The following is a 22,774-nucleotide window of genomic DNA, read 5'->3' on the forward strand; positions in this document are numbered from 1 at the left end:
CATGCTAAAAAGACTGTAACTTTGGAGGATCCGCACCCGATTTGCCAAACTGACACTGAAGCCAAACTTTAGAATGGATTTATGCACAGAGCGAGGGCTGCGGATTTCATCCCCCGTCACTCACAATGAAATCGCTTTAGCGAGGGACCTCATTCAACAGTTTGAAGGTGCGTGCAGGCGTTTCTGTGTGTGAATCTATTCTTTAATATGTTGGGATGTGTCATACGGATGAAGTGTGTGTTTTCCATCAGTGCACTGACCGACACTTTGCTCGGCACCTCATCAGCTGGTCACGTTTGCTGCTCTTTCACAGTACAGCTGATTAATTACCTCTCTATTTTCATCCTTTGTTTTTTTTCCACCTCCCCTCTTCCTCTCTCCTCTCTCTCAAAATGCCACAACACAACAGCACAACATGGCTAATTAATCAGAGTCGGCCTAGATACAGTACGAGACGGAGCTCATTCCTCTCCCTGCCTTCAGAACATTTTGTACAGCAGAATAATGGTTGATGATCTATTTCAGATTAGCAATACTCATTACGCTTGTTTTTGTGGTGTTGACTCCTCCGTTTTTAAACAGCAAATTTGCAAATGCATGTTTTTTTGTAGTCTGAGGGTTTGCAGACTGCACTTCATCTGGAGGGGTCGGATAAGTGTCAGTGATCTCAGCAACGTCTGAAATTAATGCTAACTGGTGCTCAGCGCCTTCTCCACACAACATTAATTCATGTAGTTGTCTCAGTGCATGCATTCATGTTCAGTGCATTCAATTAATGCAGATGGTAATTACATTTTGGAGCCATTAACTACAGTAAATGTGAATTTCTCCACATTAACTATGGAGCAAGTGAACAAGGAAGCAAGAAGGTTTAGACAAATTAGTTACTTATTACAGGTGGCTAAATTAGTTGGATTAAATGTGATCACCGTAAACATTATCGTCTTTTTCAACCTTTTTTTTAGAAGAGAGATTTTTTTGGGTGCAGCAGTTTGCAGCAGAGGTGTGCAGCAGACTATTTCCCTACAGAGGAAGCCACTAACAAGTACATTCGCTCATAAATTGACACAGGCTATTGGTGTTCTATATGGCTTCAAGTTATAATAGCAGGCTGACAGTGACAGCCAACTGTGGGCTCAGTAAAGGCCTGTAATTTTCTAAGTCATCCACTTCTTTCTAGCTTAATGGGCTGGGGCTTTTGCTGGGAACTCTGGGTGAGTTTTCAGCTTTGATTCGCCAGGAAGCCATCCAGCATTCTTGACAGCCTAGAAAATAGCGTATGGATAAATGGTGGAAGGAAGAAGGTAATGGAAAAAAGAAGTTGTGGTGGGCTTTGGATGGTTTAGATAGTAAGCCTTCCACTGGAGGAGTCTCAAACCCATTTGATGTCGAGAAAGGGAAGATTTGTTGCAGGCTTTTAGGGTTCTGCAGCGATCATAAACCTGCCATCTTGCCTCATGTGCAAGGTTGAGCGGGCAGCTTAACTTTAGACAGCATCTAACCTTTGTGTGTGTGCGCACGCACGCGTTCTTGAACTTGTGTCAGATACCAGCGCAGGACAACATATCTCCTTTTAAGCCATGTCCAGTAATAGCAAAAGATAATAGAAGGAATAAAGCAGAAACAAACAATAAAACTGTCACAAACGTGGCTGTCAGAGGAGATAAAAGCAGAGGTAAAACTGAGTGGGGAGCTAGTCGTGAGAGCACACCGGACTATGAAAGGGGCTGTGCACGATAAAGATGAGCCGACGAAGGAGTGAGAGTGAGCATGACAGACAGGAAACCCACTCAGAAATGAATCTGCATTTCCTGCCACGATTAATCTGTCAGCATGAGCAGATTATCCCCCTTGGAACACAGGAGTGTGGCATGAGCATGGGATGGAGGATTATATTTGGGGAATTTGAGGAAAAGAGAAGAAATGCATGTCCTGAGAGACTGAAGATGTTCACAAGTTGCACACAGACAACCAGGCAAACGTCAAAATCTGCACCCTTGCATGTGAAATATCAGTTTCCTCGCAAGACTCTAGGGAGAAAGTGAGGGAACGACACTGACAGATGACAGCAGTAAAGAGGTTGGGCCACGAATGTGAGTCTGCATCCTTAAACTGTCAGATAAGAGTGTGAGGCATGAGCAGCGGCCGGCGATCATTTGGCTATCACGATGGAAGGTCGGAGAGCAAGTGGATCGCTCTGTGTTATCCCAGGATTTACCTCAATGAATTATACATGTTTATCTTGAAGTTCTGCAACAATTTTTCACGCAAAGAAAACAATGAATTATGAAGGGTCTGTCAGTGTTTGTGACATTGTTTCTAAATGTTTAAAAAAGCAAGTGGGAAAATTTCCATCTGCTATTCATTCTCATTTTATTTTTAATCATTTCTAAATAAGTTAGTACCAAAAAACGGTTTGATTAAAGAGATTCAATTACATGTCATTGAAATGGCATCACTTTCAGCTTTTCCTTTCCCTCTCTCTGTCTTCATCTTTCAGTGACGGCAGTCTGTCCACCAAACAGATTGTTTTCCTGCAGAGACCCATCTTGGGCCGAAAGCGGAGGGAATCGAAGGTACGCTGCCTCAAACTTCTCTCTGTGTTTCTTGGCTAATGTGGGCTCTCCCACCAGATGTTTTGTCACCTGCTCACCATATATCCAAGGCCAACATCACCTTTTGCCACCTCCCATTCCACAGCTGTTTTGGCTTTAAGTAGCCAAACACCCACAGCCTTGAACATATGTGGATGGATTCTTCTCTGTTTGAGGAATTCCTCAGCAACGGACAAATGTGTTGTTTGGGGAAGCGGGGTCGGTAATGCTTTCTTGGCGACCCTGAAGGGTGGTGATAACCTCTAAAGCTAACCTTTGTCCACAGTGGAATGAATTCATGTTGACACTTTCTGCGACCCGAATTTAAACTGCCGTCACAACAACAAATTTAATAGGCCCTAAGACTCAGGGAATTTCTAGCGTTAACAAGATTTTCTTGCCCGTTTCTCTGCAGTTTATTTGAGTTCTCTCGATCCCTGCGGTGTGTTGAACCCTGCAGAAGTTGTTCAAGTAATTGAGAACATTTTGCATTAAATTTTTGCCTGTTTGTTTGGTCAGACGGCAGGCCTTGAGGCCACCAATAACTCCCCTCAAAATGGCCTCAATTTCCTTCTCGACATCAATGAGACTTATTTGAATTAGCTCGTTATCCCATTCCAATATTAGATCCACTGTGATCCATTCTTAATTAAGTCTGTCTGTACTGTTTTGTGCCCAAAAGCATATTGAAGGAGCTACAATGCACTCTACTAACATGCTAATGTCAATTTTGAATGTTTCAGAAATTGATCTTCAAGGCCCGAAGCAAGTCCAACAAGAACTGCATCAAAGACACAGCAAAGAACAAGAAGAAGAAGAAAACAAAAAATGAGAAGGATGTAGAGGATCCCAAGATTCTTGATGACAGAGAAAAGGTTGAGAAAGAGGAAGACAAGAATAGGGACGAAAGGGTGAACGCAGCAGATGCAAGAGAAAGTGAGACGTTGAAAGAAAGGGAGGTGAGGTGTGAGGAAGTTGGAAAGATTGATGATGGGATCGATATCAGCATAGAGACTGTTGAAAAGAAAGATGGCAGAGCAGAGATAAAAGACAACGGAGCAGAAAATGGCACAGAGGAAGAGAGAGAAGAAAAGATGGCACTGGATGAAGAGCGATCAAAAGAGAACGGCGAGCCCTCCGAAAATGGCGAGGTCCACGAGGTGACAGAAATCATTGCGACCGTCGAAACACAGAGCAAGACCAAAGAAAAGGAGGAAGAGGGTGGAGCGAAAGTTGAGGCTGTGATCGAAAACGGGGTCGAGACGGATGAGGAGAAGGACGAGGATGAAGAGAGCGCGATCAAGACAGGAGAGCCAGCGGGCATGGAGGTCGTCGCCAAGGAGATCGTGGCAGATTCACAGGCCACACCGACCAATCAAAGCCCAGAGGAGATGCAAGAGTAGCCCAAGCAGTCAAAGTCAAGGTTTTTCCCCGCCCTACCTCTCAAATTCCCCATTAAGAACTGGTCCACAGTGTTGTCCCTGATCCAAATTAGAGGGGCTTCAATCCCCATCGCTGCAGCATTCTCCAAACTCCAAACACCGTCTTTCATAGACAATCCCTCCCCCCCAACCTGCCACAGTACAGCAACAGAACGAATTCATGTGACTGCAGACATCAGCCCTACTGTATAACCACACATACTGAATGTACATACCCAAAACAGGAGATGATGGTGCAGGACAGTCACCGTGGAGACACTGGAAGACCTGGATGCGGATCAGCAGAGGGCTGAATATCTACAATGATGCATCAGATTGGGTGGATTCTCCTTTTGCTTAAGAAGAATGAGAAAGGCCTGGTCAACCCAGCGTTTAAGTAAATCCACATAAACTCCTCACAACACGTTTGACACACAAATTTGCACCACTGACCAACAGCAAGCAAGTCTGTCTGACTATGAGCGAAGAAAGACTCTTAGCTTTCTGGCTGTGCTGCCACATCCACTTTTATTTAACCTCCTCTGTCAGAGTACATAAGGCTCCACAAAAGAGGCAAAGTCTGCAGACGATTATGAGACAGCTGTCCATGCTACAAACACGTCTTTCGAAAAAACCGTGTGAACTTGTTGTCCCATTAGCGACAACAAGCTAACACGCAAACTCTTTATTGAATGAAACGGTGTGCAAAGCTGAGAAGAAAATGTAAGAGGGGGACATTCCTGAGAAAACAGAAAAGAGTTAGGAGAGCTAGTGTGTTAGCGTTCAGCTCACCAGATTCAACAGTTTACCAGCTAGCTCTGCAAGAAGTCACCAAGCCTCAAGAACGACAAATGTCTTAAAGGTACAGGCATAAATTACGCTGCGCCACTTTCTGGTGTGACCAGGCCTTTAAGGAGTGACAACATGATCCTCATTGTGACATCAGTTTGCCCTCGGCTTTCAACCTGTCTAATAAGGGTCAGATAGATCAACCGAAAGAATGGCAGTGGTGTTTTATTTTGTGGATCAAAGAAAGTCCTCTGCTTGCTTTTGAGGTCTAGTTTGAGAAACTTACCTAAACATAAGTCGGAATAGATCTACCCAGATACAGCAGCTGTTAAAAGGTGGAGACAGGACAGGCCTTCCTCATCCATACGACTGTAAAGGATGCTCAGAAAAGCATCTTTCGCGATCACAGAGTGTATCACCACGTCCCGTTCCTTCGTTCTGTGCACCACAGTAAGTCGTTATGTGGAGGGAGCTTGGAGGAGAGCGCCGGTAGAGGTGATGGGAAAGGCGTTTGTTGCGACAGGCAATCCAAAGTAGGGTGAAGAGATAATTGTTTACGCTGAGCTCTAAGCCATCAAGTGCTTCAAAGAGAGCCGATAATCACTCTTTGGTGTGGTGTGCTAAGCTCACCTTGCATACAGAATGTTCCTTATTCAAAGCCAAGTGAGATAAGGATGTGAAATTCAGCTGAATGTTTGCAGCTTGAGGGCAGAACTCATATTTAGATGCACCTAGTTAGCTTTTGCATACAGAAGTGAGGAATTATTTCAGCACAAAGTTGCATTTTTAATTACATTTCCAGTCAGTGGCCACAAACAAAAGCGCTTGTCAGTGTGGAAACGAGGTTAAGCTGTGTGGTCAGGACCGAGCCGTGTTGTTTACCGAGACCAAAACTGAAGATTGAGGGGGAGCTGAGACAAAGAAAGACTTTGAGAGCGAACGAGAAAGACCACACAGCACAAGAGAGTCAAATAAAAGAAATGAATAGGCTCATTTAAAGTAACAGCCGTTTGTGTCCCGCATTCCCCGTTGAGATTTCCTTCATTATTTTACCTCCAGCTCTTTAAGCACCTCTTACCAGACATCATTTCTGACAATAAGCAAGTCATAATGTGCTGTTCCACGGCATTGAGTAGCTTTCCATTTTAAAAGGGGGATGGGGGGAGATGAAGAGGAGGGAGGAAGGTGCCGACGTTCACGGTGTAGAGCTCTCATTAGCTCACTAATGGATTTTGTCAGTGGGGTATCTGTCAGGAATCATGCATTTGTAATGGGGGGGTCACTTATTGGGGGAGCTATTGACAGCAAAACACCTCAACATGTCAAGCAAACAGCCTTCAGATTTACCGGTGATGTCACAGAGACTCATTTGCACCAAGGAGGACGAGTTTCTGTTAGAAATGTTAAATTTAGCAAGGAAATTACACACACTCCATCATAAAGCACGTCAGAAAACCTATTTATTAAAATGTTCGCATTCGGTTAATCAAGAACTTAAACTACCTGCTGTCCTGCTTTATACAGACTCTAATTTGTCATCATTTGGATCTTTTGTTTTATGAGAACAGATGATACCTTGGTGTCTCCTTTTTGGGGGATGAAACTCTTCAATTACACGCAAGTAAGATCGATTATGCTGAATAAGTGCTCTCCTTAATGAATCCACCCGCCGCTGAGATTCTTTTCAATGTAAAATGGCAAGTGTTTTTGTGTAGAGTAGAATATAAAAACTGTGACCAGCTTAGCCTTATTACTATACTGTAAATGGCCCTCAATCTGCTTTTAGAAATGTCTTTTAGAGGCACAATGGTGGTTTAAGTGTTATATGTTTGTTATAGTCAAACAGGAAAGTTTTGCTGCAGTCAGTGTTGGTATTTTGAAGCTGTTGTTCCCTGTTTTATTACTGGCAGAGTGAGGGGATAAAAGATTTGAAGTGTCTGTCTATATGAAGGTAATGTTTTGGAGTTATTTTTTACACGTTTGGAGCATTTTTTATTTTTTTTTCCATTATTATTGTGAATGTTTTTAAGTCAAGAGATTTTACGGTGACTTTGTGTTGCCTCTGCTGTTCCGCTAAAGCTTGCTGAAATGTATTTCTGACTGACGCTTCGAGCTACCTCCCGAGGGCTGTTGTTGGTTTTAAACTAAGGGGTCAACGCCTATGTGACCCCCCGAAACATATGCTCCTTGTCCTTTCGCCCTCCACTATGACAGAGCCCAGACCCATGAGCGTGAGGTCATCGCTAATGGCAGACGAGGTCAAGGGTCATATTTGAGCCAGAATGGGTTTTCCACAGCTGTACACAGGAGTTTGCACGAGCACATGACAAATAGCCACTATATTGAATTAAGATATGTAATCATATCATGATATTCTCTGTGGTAATTTTTTTTTTTTTTTTCATTTTTCTTTCTTTAGCTTTCGGCTGTTTGAGCTTTAATAAGCACTTATTGTACTCAAGAAATATTTTGTGCATCGGAGCTGCCGGGGAGCAAATACCACTCAGCTGTCACTTTCACACGTTTGTCAGAATGTGACAAACACGACGCACGACAGGCAGCAGCAGAAGACGCCTTTTGATAGCTGACGAGATCATTATGAATATATTTGAGAAACGTCCCAGCTGAATCCTGGTCAGCTTATTTTTCCCTCAGATTTAATCAATTTCTTCATTTTCCCCAGCGTCAAGATAAACTGTCATCTGTCTGTTTTATGAACATGAGTTTATTTCAGTATTCCAGCCTTTCTTCCTTTTTTTTTTTTTTATCTGAAACTGTGACGTTTATTCCCCTTTGGCATCCTGTGAAAACAGACAGATCGTATTCCGCTTTATCTAGACGAGCACAGTTTGGAAAAATCAGTCAAGTGGCGGAATGATCACATGGCTGTTTTCCGACACCGCATTCCTGTTGGACATCCACAAACACGGATGATCGGGACCTTGACAGAAGTTACAGCCAACCCTGCGTCCGCCCGTCCTACCTGAGGCCGCGGCCTTCAGAGCTCCATCTTTCCCTGATAAGGGCTGATTGGTTGCAGTGCAGTCTAACCTCTGACATGAGTACACTCCAGGGAACTGTGGGTAATTGTGTTTTTTTTTTTTATATATCTGGTATTGCAAAAAAAGGAAAAACACAGACGGGGAGAGAAAAGCGGGGCAGGATCTGACACTTCATCAGTTAAATGATGCTGAACCATGTTAACGTAGTCGTCCGTGAAAAGAAGGAGACCTTTGACTAATGTTAGACTTAAATACACATTTGCAGCCCTCTACCCATCGTGTAAAAAAAAGGGTAATATACAGTTTCCTGTCTTATATCAGCATAATTGTCTCTGAGCCTCAATAGTGGCGCTGGTGCAATCGTTCTTGGTAATGCTGTAAAAAAAAAATAAAATGTAATGGTTCATTTCCTGTGTGCTACTATGATGTGAAATGGGCAGAGTAGAAGTGACAGAACATGATACAATATGATGCCATCATTTTTTTTCCCCTGTGTTGTCACTTTAGCTTGCTCACAGCCTCTGGAAAATGTATTCTCGGGTTTTTGTCTCTGATGTTAGTTTTTGTCACCTCGGCTGCCATCTTGAATGTTGAGTATCTTTGATCATGTGCTGATGTCACTTGCATAGCAGTGTTTGCTATCGAGGAAGAAAAAGTATTCTTTATCTTTGCGATCCTGAGTATGTCCACATTCCTATTGTTCATGACATCTGTACAATTTGTATATTATAAAATGATTTATATTTAATGTGTACACGCGTCCTTGCTTCTTTTGTGTCAGAGGAAGTTCAGTATCTGTTTGCTGAGGCAGCTCATATTACAAGTAACTTAAATGCTCAAGTGCAAAGCTTTTCCCAGGATTATGGGTCCAGATTTGGCTCGTCAACTCATCAAAGCTGTTTCATTATTCCAGCTCCTCCTGCAGTCATCATGAAGACCACTTAAACCGAGTCTAAGACAAGTCCAAGCACAAGACTGAGTCAAGATCAAGTCCAAAAAAACAGAACAGGGCCAATTTAATATGCTTCTCACAGTTGTCTTACTGTTGTTCACAATTAGAGACAACTGTGACATAACTGCAATCACTGTGTAATAATACTAATAAACTTTATCTGTATAGGACAGCAGCTCAAAGGGCTTTGTAAGGAAGACATCACATGCACCAAGTGTTCACATAGAAAAGACAGAATGGACATAAAAATGGATTAAATTAAATGAATGGAAAATAAAATGGAGAATAAAACCCACTTGATAATGACAGTTTAATTATTAGGTAAAATCATGTCAAAACTCAAAGAAAAGGTGTAATTATATTAAGATAACTTTTTAAATGCATAAAACTGCATCTTTTAAACGCTTGGGTGCCAAAAAGCAAAGTCACACCATGTAAAATAAGCATACTTGTAAATGGCATCAAAGAATTTCTTTTTTTTTAGCATCTCTATGGGGAACTGGTGTACTTTCCACTCTGCAAGATTCTCACAAAAAAGTATAGAAATCATAGGAAAAACCTAAAACCAAGACCGGATTGGTGTGTTACAGCTGCACCTGCAACCTTGACAATCAGCAGACATAATGTTTAGTGTTCCAGTTGTCTCTGTGTCATTAACCAACAAAAACAAGCTCTTAGACATGTGGTGATCTAGTTCTACTCAAGGACGGCCCATGCTGCCCTTGGAGAAATACAGAAAGTAACTGAAAGATGAAATGACAGCTTCAGTCCACTGCACACAGTGAAAACACAAGAAGAGGCAGACTGCAGCAGAGAAATGAGACTTACAGATCCAAATCACTGTTTCTCCGAGAGAGGAGAAGTTTTTTTTTAAAATTGCTCCATCTGGTTATTACCTTCATTACTGTGGAGGCCTTAGAATAGATCAGCTTTATAGTTATTACACCCAACACCACAACAATACCATTTAGCCCCAAAACTGTCCCTCCTGCATCAATATTTCACATAAAAACCAAGGCTGGCACCCGTCACAGCAACCCAACGGTGTTTATGAACAGAGCTATATTTACAGTTGAGTCAACACAGCCAGTGTAATCCATCATGAGCTCGGAGCCCGGGGGAGCGTAGGGTCATTAAGAGCAGGGCTTTGCCTTCAACCAAAGCCACAAACACCATATCCATTCTGTTCACTGCAGGAGGTGTTAATGGCTCTTTAGTCAGATTGGGGACCGCTGGCGAGTCGCTAAGCTGGTCAGAAGCACACGGAGCCTGTGGTTTGGATGTTAAACTTATGACCCGGGGCGTTACATCCTCGAGGTTCCACTGTACGACCCAGAGGAAATGCTTCACAACAACTTGCTGAGGGCAGCATGTTTTGAATAATGAAGTTTGTGAGTGGAAAACATGTTGTTTTCATGATTGAAGCACAGGAAGCCACAGCAGTGTGCAGGGTGGGTTTAATGTTGATTCAGAGCAGGTTTTGGGCCTTTGTGCCCAGAGGGCTCCTGGGGTTCACTCAGAGGTGGAGCTACATGGCTGTGCCAGGTGTTCACTGTTGAAATGACTGATCGACAATTCACTGCACCCGTGAAATCAGCCCAAGATGTTTGTATTGGATGTGTCGTGTCATAAAAGTCATTGTTTCTGGTGAGATGTGGGTTAAGGTTCCACTTGACGCAGCAGTGCCATCTAGTGGCTGTCAAAGGCTCCAGTGAGGCTCTTGACACCCTTTCCATGTCGCATACTTCTTTTCATTTCAGATTTCACACTGTGGACCATGAGGGATGCAAGGGGGTCAGAGTTCAACGCACGATATTATAATGAAGAAGTATTCCCCAACTGTATACATACTGCATGCAGCAGTACACACTTTGTAAGGACAGCCGCAGTTTGTACTAAAAGTAAAAAGACAAAGGCGTTTGACAGACAGGGAAGGTCTAATAAAAGACATTATTGGGTGCATTGTGCAAAATGTAGGATCCAGAATTTTCAGAGCTTGGCCAAGTCTGAAAGTGAGAACATCTCGCCTCTGTCTCTCAGCTGTCAGGTGGTGGAATACCCCTTTAAGTAGAAAAAGGCTATTAAAAATCATCTTATTCCATACTGTGTGACGGTATCATATATTTGATGTGTCAGCTTGTTCTGCATCTTCATTCAGGCTAGATTATGTTTACACAGAATTAAATATTCAAATCACAGACAGATGTTTTTTATGGCTGCATCGGTCAATGAAGTGGGAACAATGCAGATGCTTTGTGCATCATTTTATCTCCCTACAATTCAGCCTGGTATTTATGGTGTTTTTCAGTTCTCCACTGCAATTTAAAGGAAAGTTCTGTAGGTTTTAACTAAGTTTGGCTGCACAGCACGTGTTTGTAATGACGGCCCCACCAGAGCAAGTCAGTGAGGGCTGTCAGAACTTCTATGGGCGTTCATCTGAAATTTTAAGACAAAAACACACGATGGATAGTTTCATTTTACATTGTTCACTCGAAATGAGCGCACGCTTCGCATCTTGTCAACACTTCTGCTCATTTTAGCATATCTGTTTTTCGAAGCAGACCAACGAGTGCACTTGAGCATCTAGCTCTAATAAGTACACTTTGAACCCAGATATGGGGTCAGCATGAGTGTATTAATTACCATAACAGAGAGGCTCTCTGTAGCTGTGTGTTAAAGACTATAATCACTTTGCTTTGACTTGCAGAATCTTCTGAAAACCATTACTGCAGCGTTTGATAACGTCCTCGAGTTCCCTTCCCCAACCCTCCGCACACACTCTGTTAGCAGATTAACTACTCTACGATTAATTAACACAATTACCTCTGTGTGTGCCAATCGTTGTCTTATCAACCTTTGTCAGGCCTTAAACTGTAAATTAATTAATATCCCCTCTCTTGTCATTTCTTAATTACCTCAGTTCCTGCAGGAATTGTGGGAAATGCCTGTGTCAGCGGCTCTGTTTCTTGCTCAAGCTTATTATGGCTTTGCTGTGAGCTCATTGGTTCATTAGACAGGATATGAAAACATGCTGCTCTCACGCTGATGAGAGGTGATGGGGGGGGGTGACGTGGCTCTTCAGACGAGGACCTGACGTGAAGCGGCGCTCTTTAATCCTTCTGTGTTTCCTGCTGAAGCTGACACTCGACTTTGTTTAGAGAGCTGAGTGTTTTGACAAATAACCGTCAGTTTATCGTAGACTGCTCGAAACTCTGATCTTGGTGGTATTTGAGTTACTGAAAAGGAAGGAACTGATACTGTTGACATCAAAACCTTCAGTCTCTGACAAATCATCAAAGAGACAGCAGCGATTCAAATGAGCTTTTTATTATTTGTCATCCTTGAGTTCAGGTTGTTGGAAGACAGACTGGATCAAACTGCTCAGGTCTGCTTGTTGTTCACCTGCCGATCACTGCAAATAAAGACACAAGTTCATAAACAGCACTGAATGCCTGTCACAGAAATATCGTCTATATACAGAACATAATGCATTTGTATTATTTCATCTAAAAACTAAAAAAGGCGTGAACCTGAGAGGAAACACAAATATTTCCTTTGTTGTATTTTGGGATTCAAACAGCCCAATAACAAATTCATGCTTGAAAACAATCAGTTCAAAATCAGTAAGTGCACGGTGATTTTTTAACCTTTCATCATCCTCTTGAGGTTAATGAGGTAGAGCACAAACAAATCTAATTCCAGTCTATGTAACCGGGATTAAACACTGCACACTTGACGGTGCTCTCTGACATAATTCACCTCTGTAGTGTTTATCAGTGGGGAACATGCAGCACGGCACGGCTGAAAATTAACACCAGGGCGCTATTTCACAAAGCAGCATTAGCGAGCCAGCCATGAAATATATTATCTTCTGAAATTTCATATTCAAGGCGTATTTTTTCCATCTACTGGGATATTATGTGTCAGTGTTTCCTGACGGTCTTGCTGATACCGATTGCTGAAATATACCAGAACACTTCCAAACCCGAGGACCAGCTGGTGCTTACGTTCCTCAAGTAGCCAGACCTCCATCTTCATCGTCTGGGAACATCTGGAGATCATCTCATGTCATCATCAGACACTCTCAAGTTAATGAGAAATCCTCGGGCACAGCCACTCGAATGGCTGTGAGTCAGAAAACACTAAAAACACCACTTCTGCTGTGTTTTTGGCTACAAACACATTCTCCACTGCCAGATGTTACTGGCTTCATGTGTTAAGATCGCCTTCTTAGCAACATTTGTGCTTGGCAAGATATCCTGCAACCACTGGTGCAAAGAGGCAAAGTGCATTTACTCAAGTACAATACTTAAGTTTAGGTAATTGTACTTGAGTATTTCCATTTCATGTTACACTCACAGGGCATTTCACTGATAATACTTCTGTACTTATTTTTGTCCTGTCCTTTCGGTACGCACATAAATGTATTATTTTAGTACAGCATGAGACAAGACAACTCAAATTTGATCTATCATTGCACCCATTATCACTATAGTGAACAGAGTTATTAATACTCCCAACCAGCAGAGGGCAGCAATAACTAGTGCTCTTACTTGTAAGCTACACCTGTATTGGCTTTTGCTACAGGAGATGATGAATAATTAGATTCCATTCGAACCCAAGTTTCTTCAGTATAGATGAGAAACATTACAATCACTATGATGAAAATCAAGCTTGTGCCGTTTGACCATAAAGTGGAAAATTGGGGGAACCAGCTGCGTTTGTCCGCTGTCCTCTGCAGTTGTCCACTATTTACACATGAGACAAAAGTAATGAGTAATGATGCCGTTTAAATTTCACCCCAAGCACTGGTCATTGATCAGTCAGCTGTTTCTTAGCTTTGGTTTCCATTATTTAACCTGTGTCTTACCTGCAGAGGTTTGGCACAACAATGGAAGCGCACATCATTGAGGGTCGAGTCATCGAGGGCATGCTGGTATTCCTCCATCTTGCTCTCGATGCCGCAGATTCCTCCATCGACACACTCCTCGCTCCAGTGACCGTACTCTCCCCATTCCGTGCCGGGCCCCTCGAGCGTCGGGTTGCTGCTGCAGCGGAACTTGATGTTGTTCATGGCCGTGTCGTCACCGAACAGGCCCTGATGGGGCTCCACGCGGATCTGGAAAGAGGTGAGCACACCTCTGGGGCAATACTGGGGCTGGGACCAATCACCGAAGCTGGACGAGAGAGCAGGAAACGCATTAGAGATGGGTGGGTGGGGGGGGGGGGGGTCTGGAGAGGATCCAATATGTGGGATGGAGGGACGTCAAGACATTTCAACATCTGAACACCTAATTTGCAATCCTGGCAGAAGTGGTGCTTTCATTTCCCCTCTGAACATGATGGGAAGCTGCCAGTCCAGCTTCCTGCTGCTTTCAAAGTACCTACTTTATTTATCTAATTCTTATTTAACCTTTATAGCACAGCCAGGTTAGGCCCACTGAGATCAAGGATCTCTTTCACAGGATAGATCTGGCCACAGCAACAAACAGCTGCATAGTTAAAGACACCAATAAAAACATTTCAGCTTAAGTGGCAGACATGCTCAAAGAGGATGAGGGACGACTTGTTCCTTGCTGCTCAACATCAAGGATTCCTCTGGTGGAATACTGGCTCCATGAAATTTAATTATTGTATCAACAGATCATACAGAAACCAACATTTCTGAGGATACAGAAACTTTACACACATCAGAAGATTATGTAGATAACTTGACTTCTTCTGTAGGAGAAACAAACCACATGCAGGTGCAGCAGGACAGCTGACGTAATGTTCATCGCTGCAAAAGCAGTTTACATCTGGGTAGTATTAGATGTCATATTCCTAGTTACATTTTCAGGAGTGTATAATCACCTAAAAATAACAATAGCTGTGTTTTCATCTACTTGGAATGAGCTCTTTATATCTACAGAAGCCCAGAATGGACAAACCAGCACTAGTTTTTCTCAGCCACCGTCGGCAGGTTGAGGCAAGTAACATTTATAACTGCTGGCTTGACTGTTTGCTTATTAAAAAGTGACCGATGAGCATTTATTAAAGGATATCCAACATTTATCACTGCACTATGAGCAAAAAGAAAGGATAAATGTCTGTCTATGTAATATATTAATTGCATATAACTGATTTGTAAAGCATTAATAAATGATTTAACCATTAATAAAGCCGTTTGTTACAACTCATAAACCCTTTAGAAATGGAGCCTTGTTAGACACTGGTACCACTGTGAGCTACTTACTAGCCAGTGTGGGACTCAATGGAGTACAGGAAGCTTCGGTCCTCCTCTTTGGCACAAATGAGGCGGATCCCGTTCATAGCAGTGTCATCCAGCCCGTACTGATTAGGCTCCACCTGAGGAAACAGACAACAGTTCCCAAAGCAGTAACAGCTCAGGTCAAACCAGCTTCTTCTTGTCATCTTATTCTGGCAAAGCAGCCACATTTGTTGTGAAGGTAGGGATCAGGTTACAGTATAGGAGTTCATCTGAGTGGCTGCGTTTTTCTGCACCAGGTGAACACACAAAGGACTATTTTTAGTTTTTTGAGGTCTGTCAAGATTATTTTTTCAGGTCTGTCTTAAAACTATCCTCACATTCCCACACCCTGATTTTGGTTGTTGTAATTGTTCCTCCCCTCCATGTTGGCTGTGAACTCTTCATAAATCCAGTAAAAGAGAGGAGACGAATCCACAGTCCTAAACTTCAGGTGAAATTAACACGAGGCTTCAACAGTGCGAGTAAGCCAAATCATATGCATTTCATTCAAAGTTTGTCTTTTTAGAACAAACTCCCTCTTTGTGTTTCCCTGTTGGTGTTGTTGCTGAGCTGCAGGGAGAAATAATAACACACTAAGTGAACATTAAACACAGAAGACAGCATATGTAGACGACAGCCATTTGATTTGACTGTTCAAGCCTCGCCAGCTTTGCCTGAAGTTAATGGATTTTTAGTCAGATGGAGGACGTCTGTTCCTCATCTCTTACACTGAAGTCAAATTAGCAAAGAATCGCTTCCTGTTGTAAGAAGAGGAGGAACAACTACAGCAACCAAAAACTGCTTTATTGATATAAATGAGTATATGTGCTTGAAATGAAATTACATTTCCTCATTTTCAAACCCTTTCAGGTATCTCAATGGGAAAAGGAAAGTCATAACTCTGATGCATTTATTGCAACCTCAGCAAACAGTTCTTAAGATCTGCATCTTCTGGTTCTTATCTTCAGGATGAGATTGCAGACGTCTGACTGGTATTTATACTGACTGGGACAGATGTCACCAATCAAGGCAATCAACTGAAGACCCATCACATGTCCACATTATCAAATCAGACAGAAACATGAGAAAAGTCCAAAAACAAAACACTCTGCGTTCAAGCACAAATAAAGCTTCAACTCAATATTAAAGCTCAAACAATGACAGTGAAAGCGTTTCTAATCTTGAAAGCCACTAATGAAAGCTAAATTTACAATATCAAACATGATGAGGCAAAAGCTGCAACATTGCTACATAAATGCATATATGTGTGTGTGAGTGTGTGTGTGTGTCAATAGAAATAAAGAAATGTAGAGATAAAGAAATAAAGTATAAGCTGAACCTTCAACCAGCCTCAAGCTGATTGCCTTGATTTGTAACACCTGTCCTGGCCATGACGCTGGTCAGGTGAGTGCTGTTCTTATCCTGTTTGCTGAAACGTTTACATGTAGAAATAAATGCTTTAGAGTTATGAGTGAGCAACTTCTGTCTTTTAAATATCTGCCTGTTGTGTGTTTTCCTTCCTTTTTTAAACCGAAGCTCATCAGCCGGACTTCTAAAACAGTTCGGCACAATATTTTTTTTTCTTCACCTCATCACAGTACTTCTATTGATTAAAATATCTGTAATATGTGAAGTCATTGTGTGAGCCGGTGTCTTTACCCTGACACTGAAGCCAACGGCAAAGAAATTGTCAGGACACATCTCAGGCCAGGTCCAGTTTCCAAACCTCTCTCCGTTGTTCACAGTAAGTATGGATCTGTACTGTCTGTTCTTAAAGGCGATACCAGCGCGCTGCAGAAAGGTTTTTTCCTCACAGAGCCCACCGGACAGCACAGCCAGCAGGGCCACGACGGTGAGCAGACTTGCCATTTTGACAGCAGTGAGTCGTGTGTCACTATGAAATGCCAACTACCAAGTACTGTTGGTCCAGGCCAAAGCTCTTATAGGCCCCCAGTCAATTCCAAAATAGACCAGTGTTATCAGGATGGATCATTTACAGAGCGGCGTGGGAACGACCAGCTGGTGTTTTCCATGACTTTCAAAGACAAAAGGTCTCTGCTATGCGTCTAATCATTCTTTCAGCTTTCATATTTCAGTATGCTTTTAATCTGAATGTAATATTTCTACATCTACAGCCAGCAGAGTGTCCACATGTCTGCGCTACCTATAGCCCACAGGATGAGGCTCTGCAGCAACAAGACCCTCACAGTTCAGAAGTCTTTCAAGCAACTGCTGCAAGGATTGCTCCAAGATTAATAATGTGTAGATTGAGAAGTGCAGTGCCAGTAAAGGGGAGATTCGTAGAAAAGGTGGAAGCTGTTTGTTTTGCTCAGACGTCACACCTTATCACTGGTGTCAGATAAAAACTGAGGAAGCCCGTTTTTACCAAAATAAGGAAAACAGGAAAACTTTAACCGAGATAAGGGTGTCACTGATAAAGCTATCGCTGCATTCATACACTCATCTTCATGCTTTTACTCAAGAAAATAACAAAAACTCTCTTACATTTCCTGCATGTTTAGCTCGGATGGTAGGTTGAATAAACAGCTTTACAGGCCAGATGAATTTTAATCTGCTGAAGGTTTTAGCATCTTCTATCATAGAGCTGTGCATGGCTGTCTGTAAATAGATTCATTGTACGGTTGTTCTCAATGCATCCACAGTGTACCGACAGCACCATGGCTACCACTGAGGACATGTCCTTGAAATAGCACCTGAGAATTTGAGGACTTGCAATCACTCATTTTCTGGGAAATTTGGGGACAGCCGTAACAAGCTGCAAGCTCAACATCAACGTGTTATCTCCTTTTAAATTGATGTGGATTACTGATCAATGTGAGTCCACATTCAGCCTCCTTTCAGCAGCATTTTCAACACAGCCGTGCTTACCAATGTACAGCATTTATTTAGATTTATTTTGTGGATCACCACGTGAATACTGCGTCACAGATGAGTTTTCCTGATATTTTTGAAGTCTTTATATAATTCTCTGCCTGTACTATGTTTTATTTTAATTTTTTAACAAGCATACATACTTAATAGGCTTCATTCTTGAAAAATTCAGCGTTTTTTCCCCCCTGACGCTCGGCCATTGTTCTATTAGCTCTTTGGTTGTTTTAACTGTACATTTCTAACGCAGGATGAGATTGTTAAACAGAGACTGAAGGCTGTAGCTTGTGTTCAGGTCTTCACCGTGTCCTTATCCTGTGAGAAACTCAGGAGGGCCTCACGACCCTCGTGCAGCTTTGGCGACCTTAGTGGGGATCAGGAACCACAGGTTGGGAACCAGTGGCATGGAAATAGTCAAGGTTGGCCATGTGGTCGTTTATTATGTACTCTGTCATTGTTTTGTTGTCCTACTGCTGAGTCATTAAAGTTAAACAGAAGAAGCTGTCGTTCTAATCAAATTCTAGATTCTAGTTTTTTCTTTAACAGGATTTATAATCCATCATTTCAATGATGTTTCAAAACCCTTCATACATGGATCCAACATGCACAGATGTGACATGTCAAGTAAAGATGATGACTCTTAGTCCCAGGTGAGACGCTTACTGTGACACCTCAATCTAACAAAATGATCGTAACACAAAGTTGGAGCTATTTATGGCATTTTGAAGGATAATATGTCAGCCGAGTCCTTGGTTGACATCCATGATAAAGGAGGCGCTGTGCCATGGCCAGGAGCCAGTTGTCATCTTCCCACGATGCCGTTTATCTCCTCCCTCTGTGGGTCAGCCACAGCCACCTTTAACACTTTATTTTGCAGCCTAATCCAAGCCCTCAGCTGATGGTGTTTGATTCATTTTAGCATCACGACTGCCTTTTGTTAAAAACTCTGAAAGATGGCCTGGAGATGCTTGTTCATGTCTGCTCAGTGGGCTGAAGTCAAACCTGAAAAGAAAGTGTTATAAAACCTGATGACGTGTTTTAATTCATAACTTAACTACACCAATTTTCACAGTCTGGTCTCAAAACAATGAGCACTGCACAAAAGATAAGTGAACGGTTTCATAATGCAAACGCTGACGTCAACACACCTCCGTTTCCACCAGTAGTAAGCAGCTCCACCAGCAGCTGCGGTGAAGCCGATGAAGAAGGAGATGATCCCCATTGTCTTTTTCAGGTATTTAGCCTCCAGTTCAAAGGCGTCTGCAGGAAGTGAGACAAATAATGACAGTGACAACTCAGTCTGCTCACAGATCCTACAGTAAATCAGCATATTTAGTTACTTATTCGACAGGCCACTCTTTGTGCTGTTTTCAATTGAGTATATGTCAGCAATGATTAGCAAATGATTACATTCTGTTTTATGTTTTACACAGTGTCAGGGTTATAAATTAATGACCGTCAAGCTGCTGGAGAAATGCTTGTATTAATGGAATTATTTTAAATTAAGGAATAAAGCAATCTGTTCCTTATCATACACACACTGGTCCTGTTTTTAATTATTTCTAAGACACACGCTTGTCTTCAAAACTGTGGGCCTCAGTTAAGTTTTCTTTCCATTATAGAAAATTAAAACTGAACATTACACAATCACGGGTAGGAAGAAGACAAGGTATCCTTTGAAATGAGCATTGAAATTCCTCAGTAATTACATTTTCCATCAGATGAAGCGAAAATATGTGTCGCTCAGACTTAGTATGTAATGATTCTGGTGGTAGACAAGAAGCGGGGACACAGCAAACAAGCTGGCAGGGAGTGAGTGCTGTAAGGATAGTATAAGGACTAAGAAGAGGGACTGAGGAGCAGGTGAACAGGTAGGTGTGGAGGTCAAATGATAGGAACACACAGGGGACAACTGCTGGACAGGAGGAGAGCTTTGGAAAGCCCCGTACAGATGCAAGGACCTGAGGGAAGTGAGAACATCTGAGGCTGAAGGGAGGGACAGAGGCCTCATAATGAGCACTTATGCAACCCACCCCCTCCCCATCACAGCCATCATGCTGCCTTCATGTCATATCAGAATTATCATAATTATGAGTTTCCACTTTGTGAATGGCATTCATGTCCAAAGTGAGCTTTGGTGACGGCTCTTATGTGTCTGACTTGGAGCTTAATCACACAGAAGTGCCTGAAAACCAAGCAAACAAGTCAGCTTAAGTCCATCATTCATTATAATTAAACCCTAATTTAATGGATATATTGTCAGTTTGTCAATGCACAGTATTTTTAACCCTGACACAACCAACTCTGTAATCATACAACCTCCTTGAGTTGTCAGGTGACGTTAATACGTCTTATGGGAATCTAGACAGTCTCGAGGGGGGATGCTGATCTATTTCCTGCCATCAAAGGCCTGCATTCTGTTAAAATGCTGGAGTCTAAATGTCAAAAATCAATTAAACTCTATGAGTACTGTTGTTATTATATATATAAATATAGAAAATCATGCTTCTTCATACCCCAGTCCACCTCCAGGCCCTCTTTCAGGCTGCTGTGGTCCACCCTGCAGCTCACCCTCTCCCCTCTTCTGGGTGTGAGCTCCAGGTAAGAGTGAAGCTGGAAGGTCCAGTCCCCGTTGGCCAGGACATCCGTAGACAACACGTCGGTGCTGACCTCCGCCCCGTCTCTCAGCCAGCTCACTCTCACTTCCTGAGGAAAAAAACCCAGAACGCTGCACTCAAGCATGGACTGCTCCCCGTAGCCAGCTGGCTTGGTCTGCTGGACTTTGACAATCGGGCGCACTGGAGTGAAAAAATGATTAGAGCACAAAATTAGCTAAACGACCTGCTGGACGAGAGAGAGGCTGCTTCAAGAAAGAGTGCAGAGGAGAGAGTCGTGGGCAGAACAGCTTCCTTCGAGCCAATTAATTAAAGAATGGGGAGAGAACAATTGTTTCCCTTCTCCCATGAAGCAAATTAAGCCAATGAAGGGGCATCGTGAGGGTCCTGCTCCCTCAGCTTTCTCAAGAGCAGAAATCACACAAACTCACCTTTTCTATCCAGTGTGCTCCTTCGGAATAATCTTGCATTGTATCTGCAAAGCGTCTCCACTTGATTTTTTCTTAGTAGCATTTTCCAACCCTGACTGTTATAATGGGCTGCGTTCCTCAGGCCCATCTCTCCAAAGCCGACGTACTTCCCAACCCGAGAGTCATACATGGTCATTAGTTCCTGGTTGAATATGTTTTTCACAAAGAAGACCATGTCTGTGATGTTCTCACCATACTCACAGTCATATATCATCTGATACACATAGCCGCCTGTAACAGACAGAAAAGCAGTTGGTACGATCATTTTTTTACTGCAAATTTGCTGATCAGTGTCACTTTTTAGCCACGTGAGCAGCACGTCGGCCCGTCCACCACTTTTGTCCAGGCTGAAATATCTCAGCATCTATTCAATGGGTCAGCATAAAATTCAGTTCCAGCTTTCATGGTGCCCAGAGGATGAAGCCTATGGACTTTGGTGACCCCCTGACTTCTCCTCTAATGCCACCATGAGGTTCATATTTGTGGTTTTGAGTGAAATATCTGAACAGCTGCTGTTCTGCTGCAATTAATTATTGATTAAGCTTGTGTTTTGTGCATGGTGAGACCATCAGAGGTGTTAATTCAAATGAGTTTTGAGGTTTGTGGTGCTGCTGGGTTAATATCCAGGTTAATGCACTCCCATACAAAGACAAAAACAGACAACACTCAAGTCTGAACTGCAACAACTCATGGCCAAAAAGAAAAGAAACAAACACCCCCTCCTCCACCCTGCAGTGATTGGCTGATTAGCACCAGGTGTGCAGCAACACTTACAACGCTTAAACCTAACCTGCAGTACGAAAACTATAGAGCAGCATAATTTATCACAGACAACATCATAACATAAATTCTGACATATATTCCACAGTTTATAAGAAACACTGTGTAAAAGGGAAGTTTCCTTCTTGTCAGAGACTTTATATAAAGAGGCTCTGTCGGGTGAAACCTGGCACATGTCATCGTTTTTGAAGCTATTCCTCTTCATGTGTGAGCACTTCAGCCACTGTGGCCACAAACAGTGAACTGCGGTGTCGTAAAAAGTGAACTGAAACGATCATGTCAGTTACTGCAGTGTCTGTGTAACGCTGAAAAAACGTTAGCCATCATTAGCTGCTAGTCAGAAGAACAAAGCTGAAGTCCTGAGTGTACTGAATTCAGCATGAGTGCTTTTTTTAATGCTTAGAAATCCAACTTTTCACTTGTAAGAGGAAAGTGTATTCCATCTTTCCAAAGACACAGAGTCTCACTTTAGAGCAACATCGGACAGTTTACAAAGAGCTTAAGTCTCAATCATAACTGAAATAAAAACAAACCCATGACAGGATGTTTTCTTTAAAAACTCAAGTTAAATCAACTCAACAATAAAATGTTAACTCTGAGCAAGAGCAAATCAGTTTTACTCACATTTATGCACTGCATTATCAGGTGTTTCTGTTATTTTATGAACCTTTTGTACCACTCATCAAACTAAGTAATATAATAGTATACTTTAATAATAGCTAACGTTAAACAGGAATACATGAGGAAACCTACCTGCTGGTGTAGTGCAGAGTAAGACAGCACAGACTGTGAGTTTGTACAACAAATAAAGCCCCATCATCTCTAAAACACTGAAAATATGATATGAAGTTCACCACAAGCTGCATGCAAAGGCTCAATCAAATCTCTCAAGCTCAAAAACTGAACTGCATCCAACTTCCTCACAAAATAAATGACGCAAAGGTTTATGCTGAGATGTACAGGTCTTTCCTGTTTTGTCACAGCTGGGATTTTGTTTCACACTCACAATAAT

The 22,774-nt window shown here is 42.3% G+C and overlaps 3 protein-coding genes across 4 annotated transcripts in view; 1 reads left to right on the forward strand and 2 right to left on the reverse strand.

Annotated features, from left to right (window-relative positions):
• rftn1b (raftlin, lipid raft linker 1b) overlaps positions 1 to 8,558 on the forward strand; it is a 97,843-nt gene extending 89,285 nt beyond the window's left edge. For both annotated transcript variants that reach the window (XM_076737346.1, XM_076737347.1), the window contains exons 9-10: positions 2,501 to 2,576; positions 3,338 to 8,558. In XM_076737346.1, the coding sequence (XP_076593461.1) occupies positions 2,501 to 2,576; positions 3,338 to 3,997 (736 nt within the window). In that variant the 3' untranslated portion in view covers positions 3,998 to 8,558. The remainder of the gene's footprint in view (positions 1 to 2,500; positions 2,577 to 3,337) is intronic.
• Positions 8,559 to 12,770: 4,212 nt separating this feature from the next.
• On the reverse strand, positions 12,771 to 16,877 carry LOC143324362 (vitelline membrane outer layer protein 1 homolog). Its single transcript, XM_076736751.1, has 4 exons — positions 16,668 to 16,877; positions 14,994 to 15,106; positions 13,629 to 13,935; positions 12,771 to 12,809 (listed from the first exon to the last, which is right to left on the reverse strand). Exons 1-4 carry the CDS (start codon positions 16,875 to 16,877, stop codon positions 12,771 to 12,773), a joined length of 669 nt encoding a protein of 222 aa, XP_076592866.1.
• A 1,311-nt stretch (positions 16,878 to 18,188) lies between these two features.
• LOC143324363 (rano class II histocompatibility antigen, A beta chain-like) lies at positions 18,189 to 22,640 on the reverse strand. Its single transcript, XM_076736752.1, has 6 exons — positions 22,516 to 22,640; positions 20,944 to 21,213; positions 20,414 to 20,695; positions 19,046 to 19,157; positions 18,843 to 18,899; positions 18,189 to 18,261 (listed from the first exon to the last, which is right to left on the reverse strand). The coding sequence occupies exons 1-6, from the start codon at positions 22,580 to 22,582 to the stop codon at positions 18,189 to 18,191; spliced, it is 861 nt and encodes a 286-aa protein (XP_076592867.1). The 5' UTR covers positions 22,583 to 22,640.
• Between the last annotated feature and the right edge of the window lie 134 nt (positions 22,641 to 22,774).

This window comes from Chaetodon auriga, chromosome 8 (genome assembly GCF_051107435.1).
Source record: "Chaetodon auriga isolate fChaAug3 chromosome 8, fChaAug3.hap1, whole genome shotgun sequence".
NCBI classification, from domain to species: domain Eukaryota; kingdom Metazoa; phylum Chordata; class Actinopteri; order Chaetodontiformes; family Chaetodontidae; genus Chaetodon; species Chaetodon auriga.

Bases quoted from the DNA above. Each gene is read 5' to 3' on its own strand.
- LOC143324362 (XM_076736751.1), bottom strand. From the start codon at position 16,877: ATGGCAAGTCTGCTCACCGTCGTGGCCCTGCTGGCTGTGCTGTCCGGT. The intron at 13,936-14,993 runs GTAAGTAGCTCA...TCTCTCGTCCAG, and splicing joins ATTGAGTCCCACACTGGCTA to CTTCGGTGATTGGTCCCAGC. The intron at 12,810-13,628 runs GTAAGACACAGG...GATGATCTCCAG, and splicing joins GTTGTGCCAAACCTCTGCAG to ATGTTCCCAGACGATGAAGA.
- LOC143324363 (XM_076736752.1), bottom strand. From the start codon at position 22,582: ATGATGGGGCTTTATTTGTTGTACAAACTCACAGTCTGTGCTGTCTTA. The intron at 19,158-20,413 runs GTATGAAGAAGC...CACTTCCTGCAG, and splicing joins GGGCCTGGAGGTGGACTGGG to ACGCCTTTGAACTGGAGGCT. The intron at 18,262-18,842 runs GTTTTTAACAAA...ATCCCCACTAAG, and splicing joins TCTCCAGGCCATCTTTCAGA to GTCGCCAAAGCTGCACGAGG.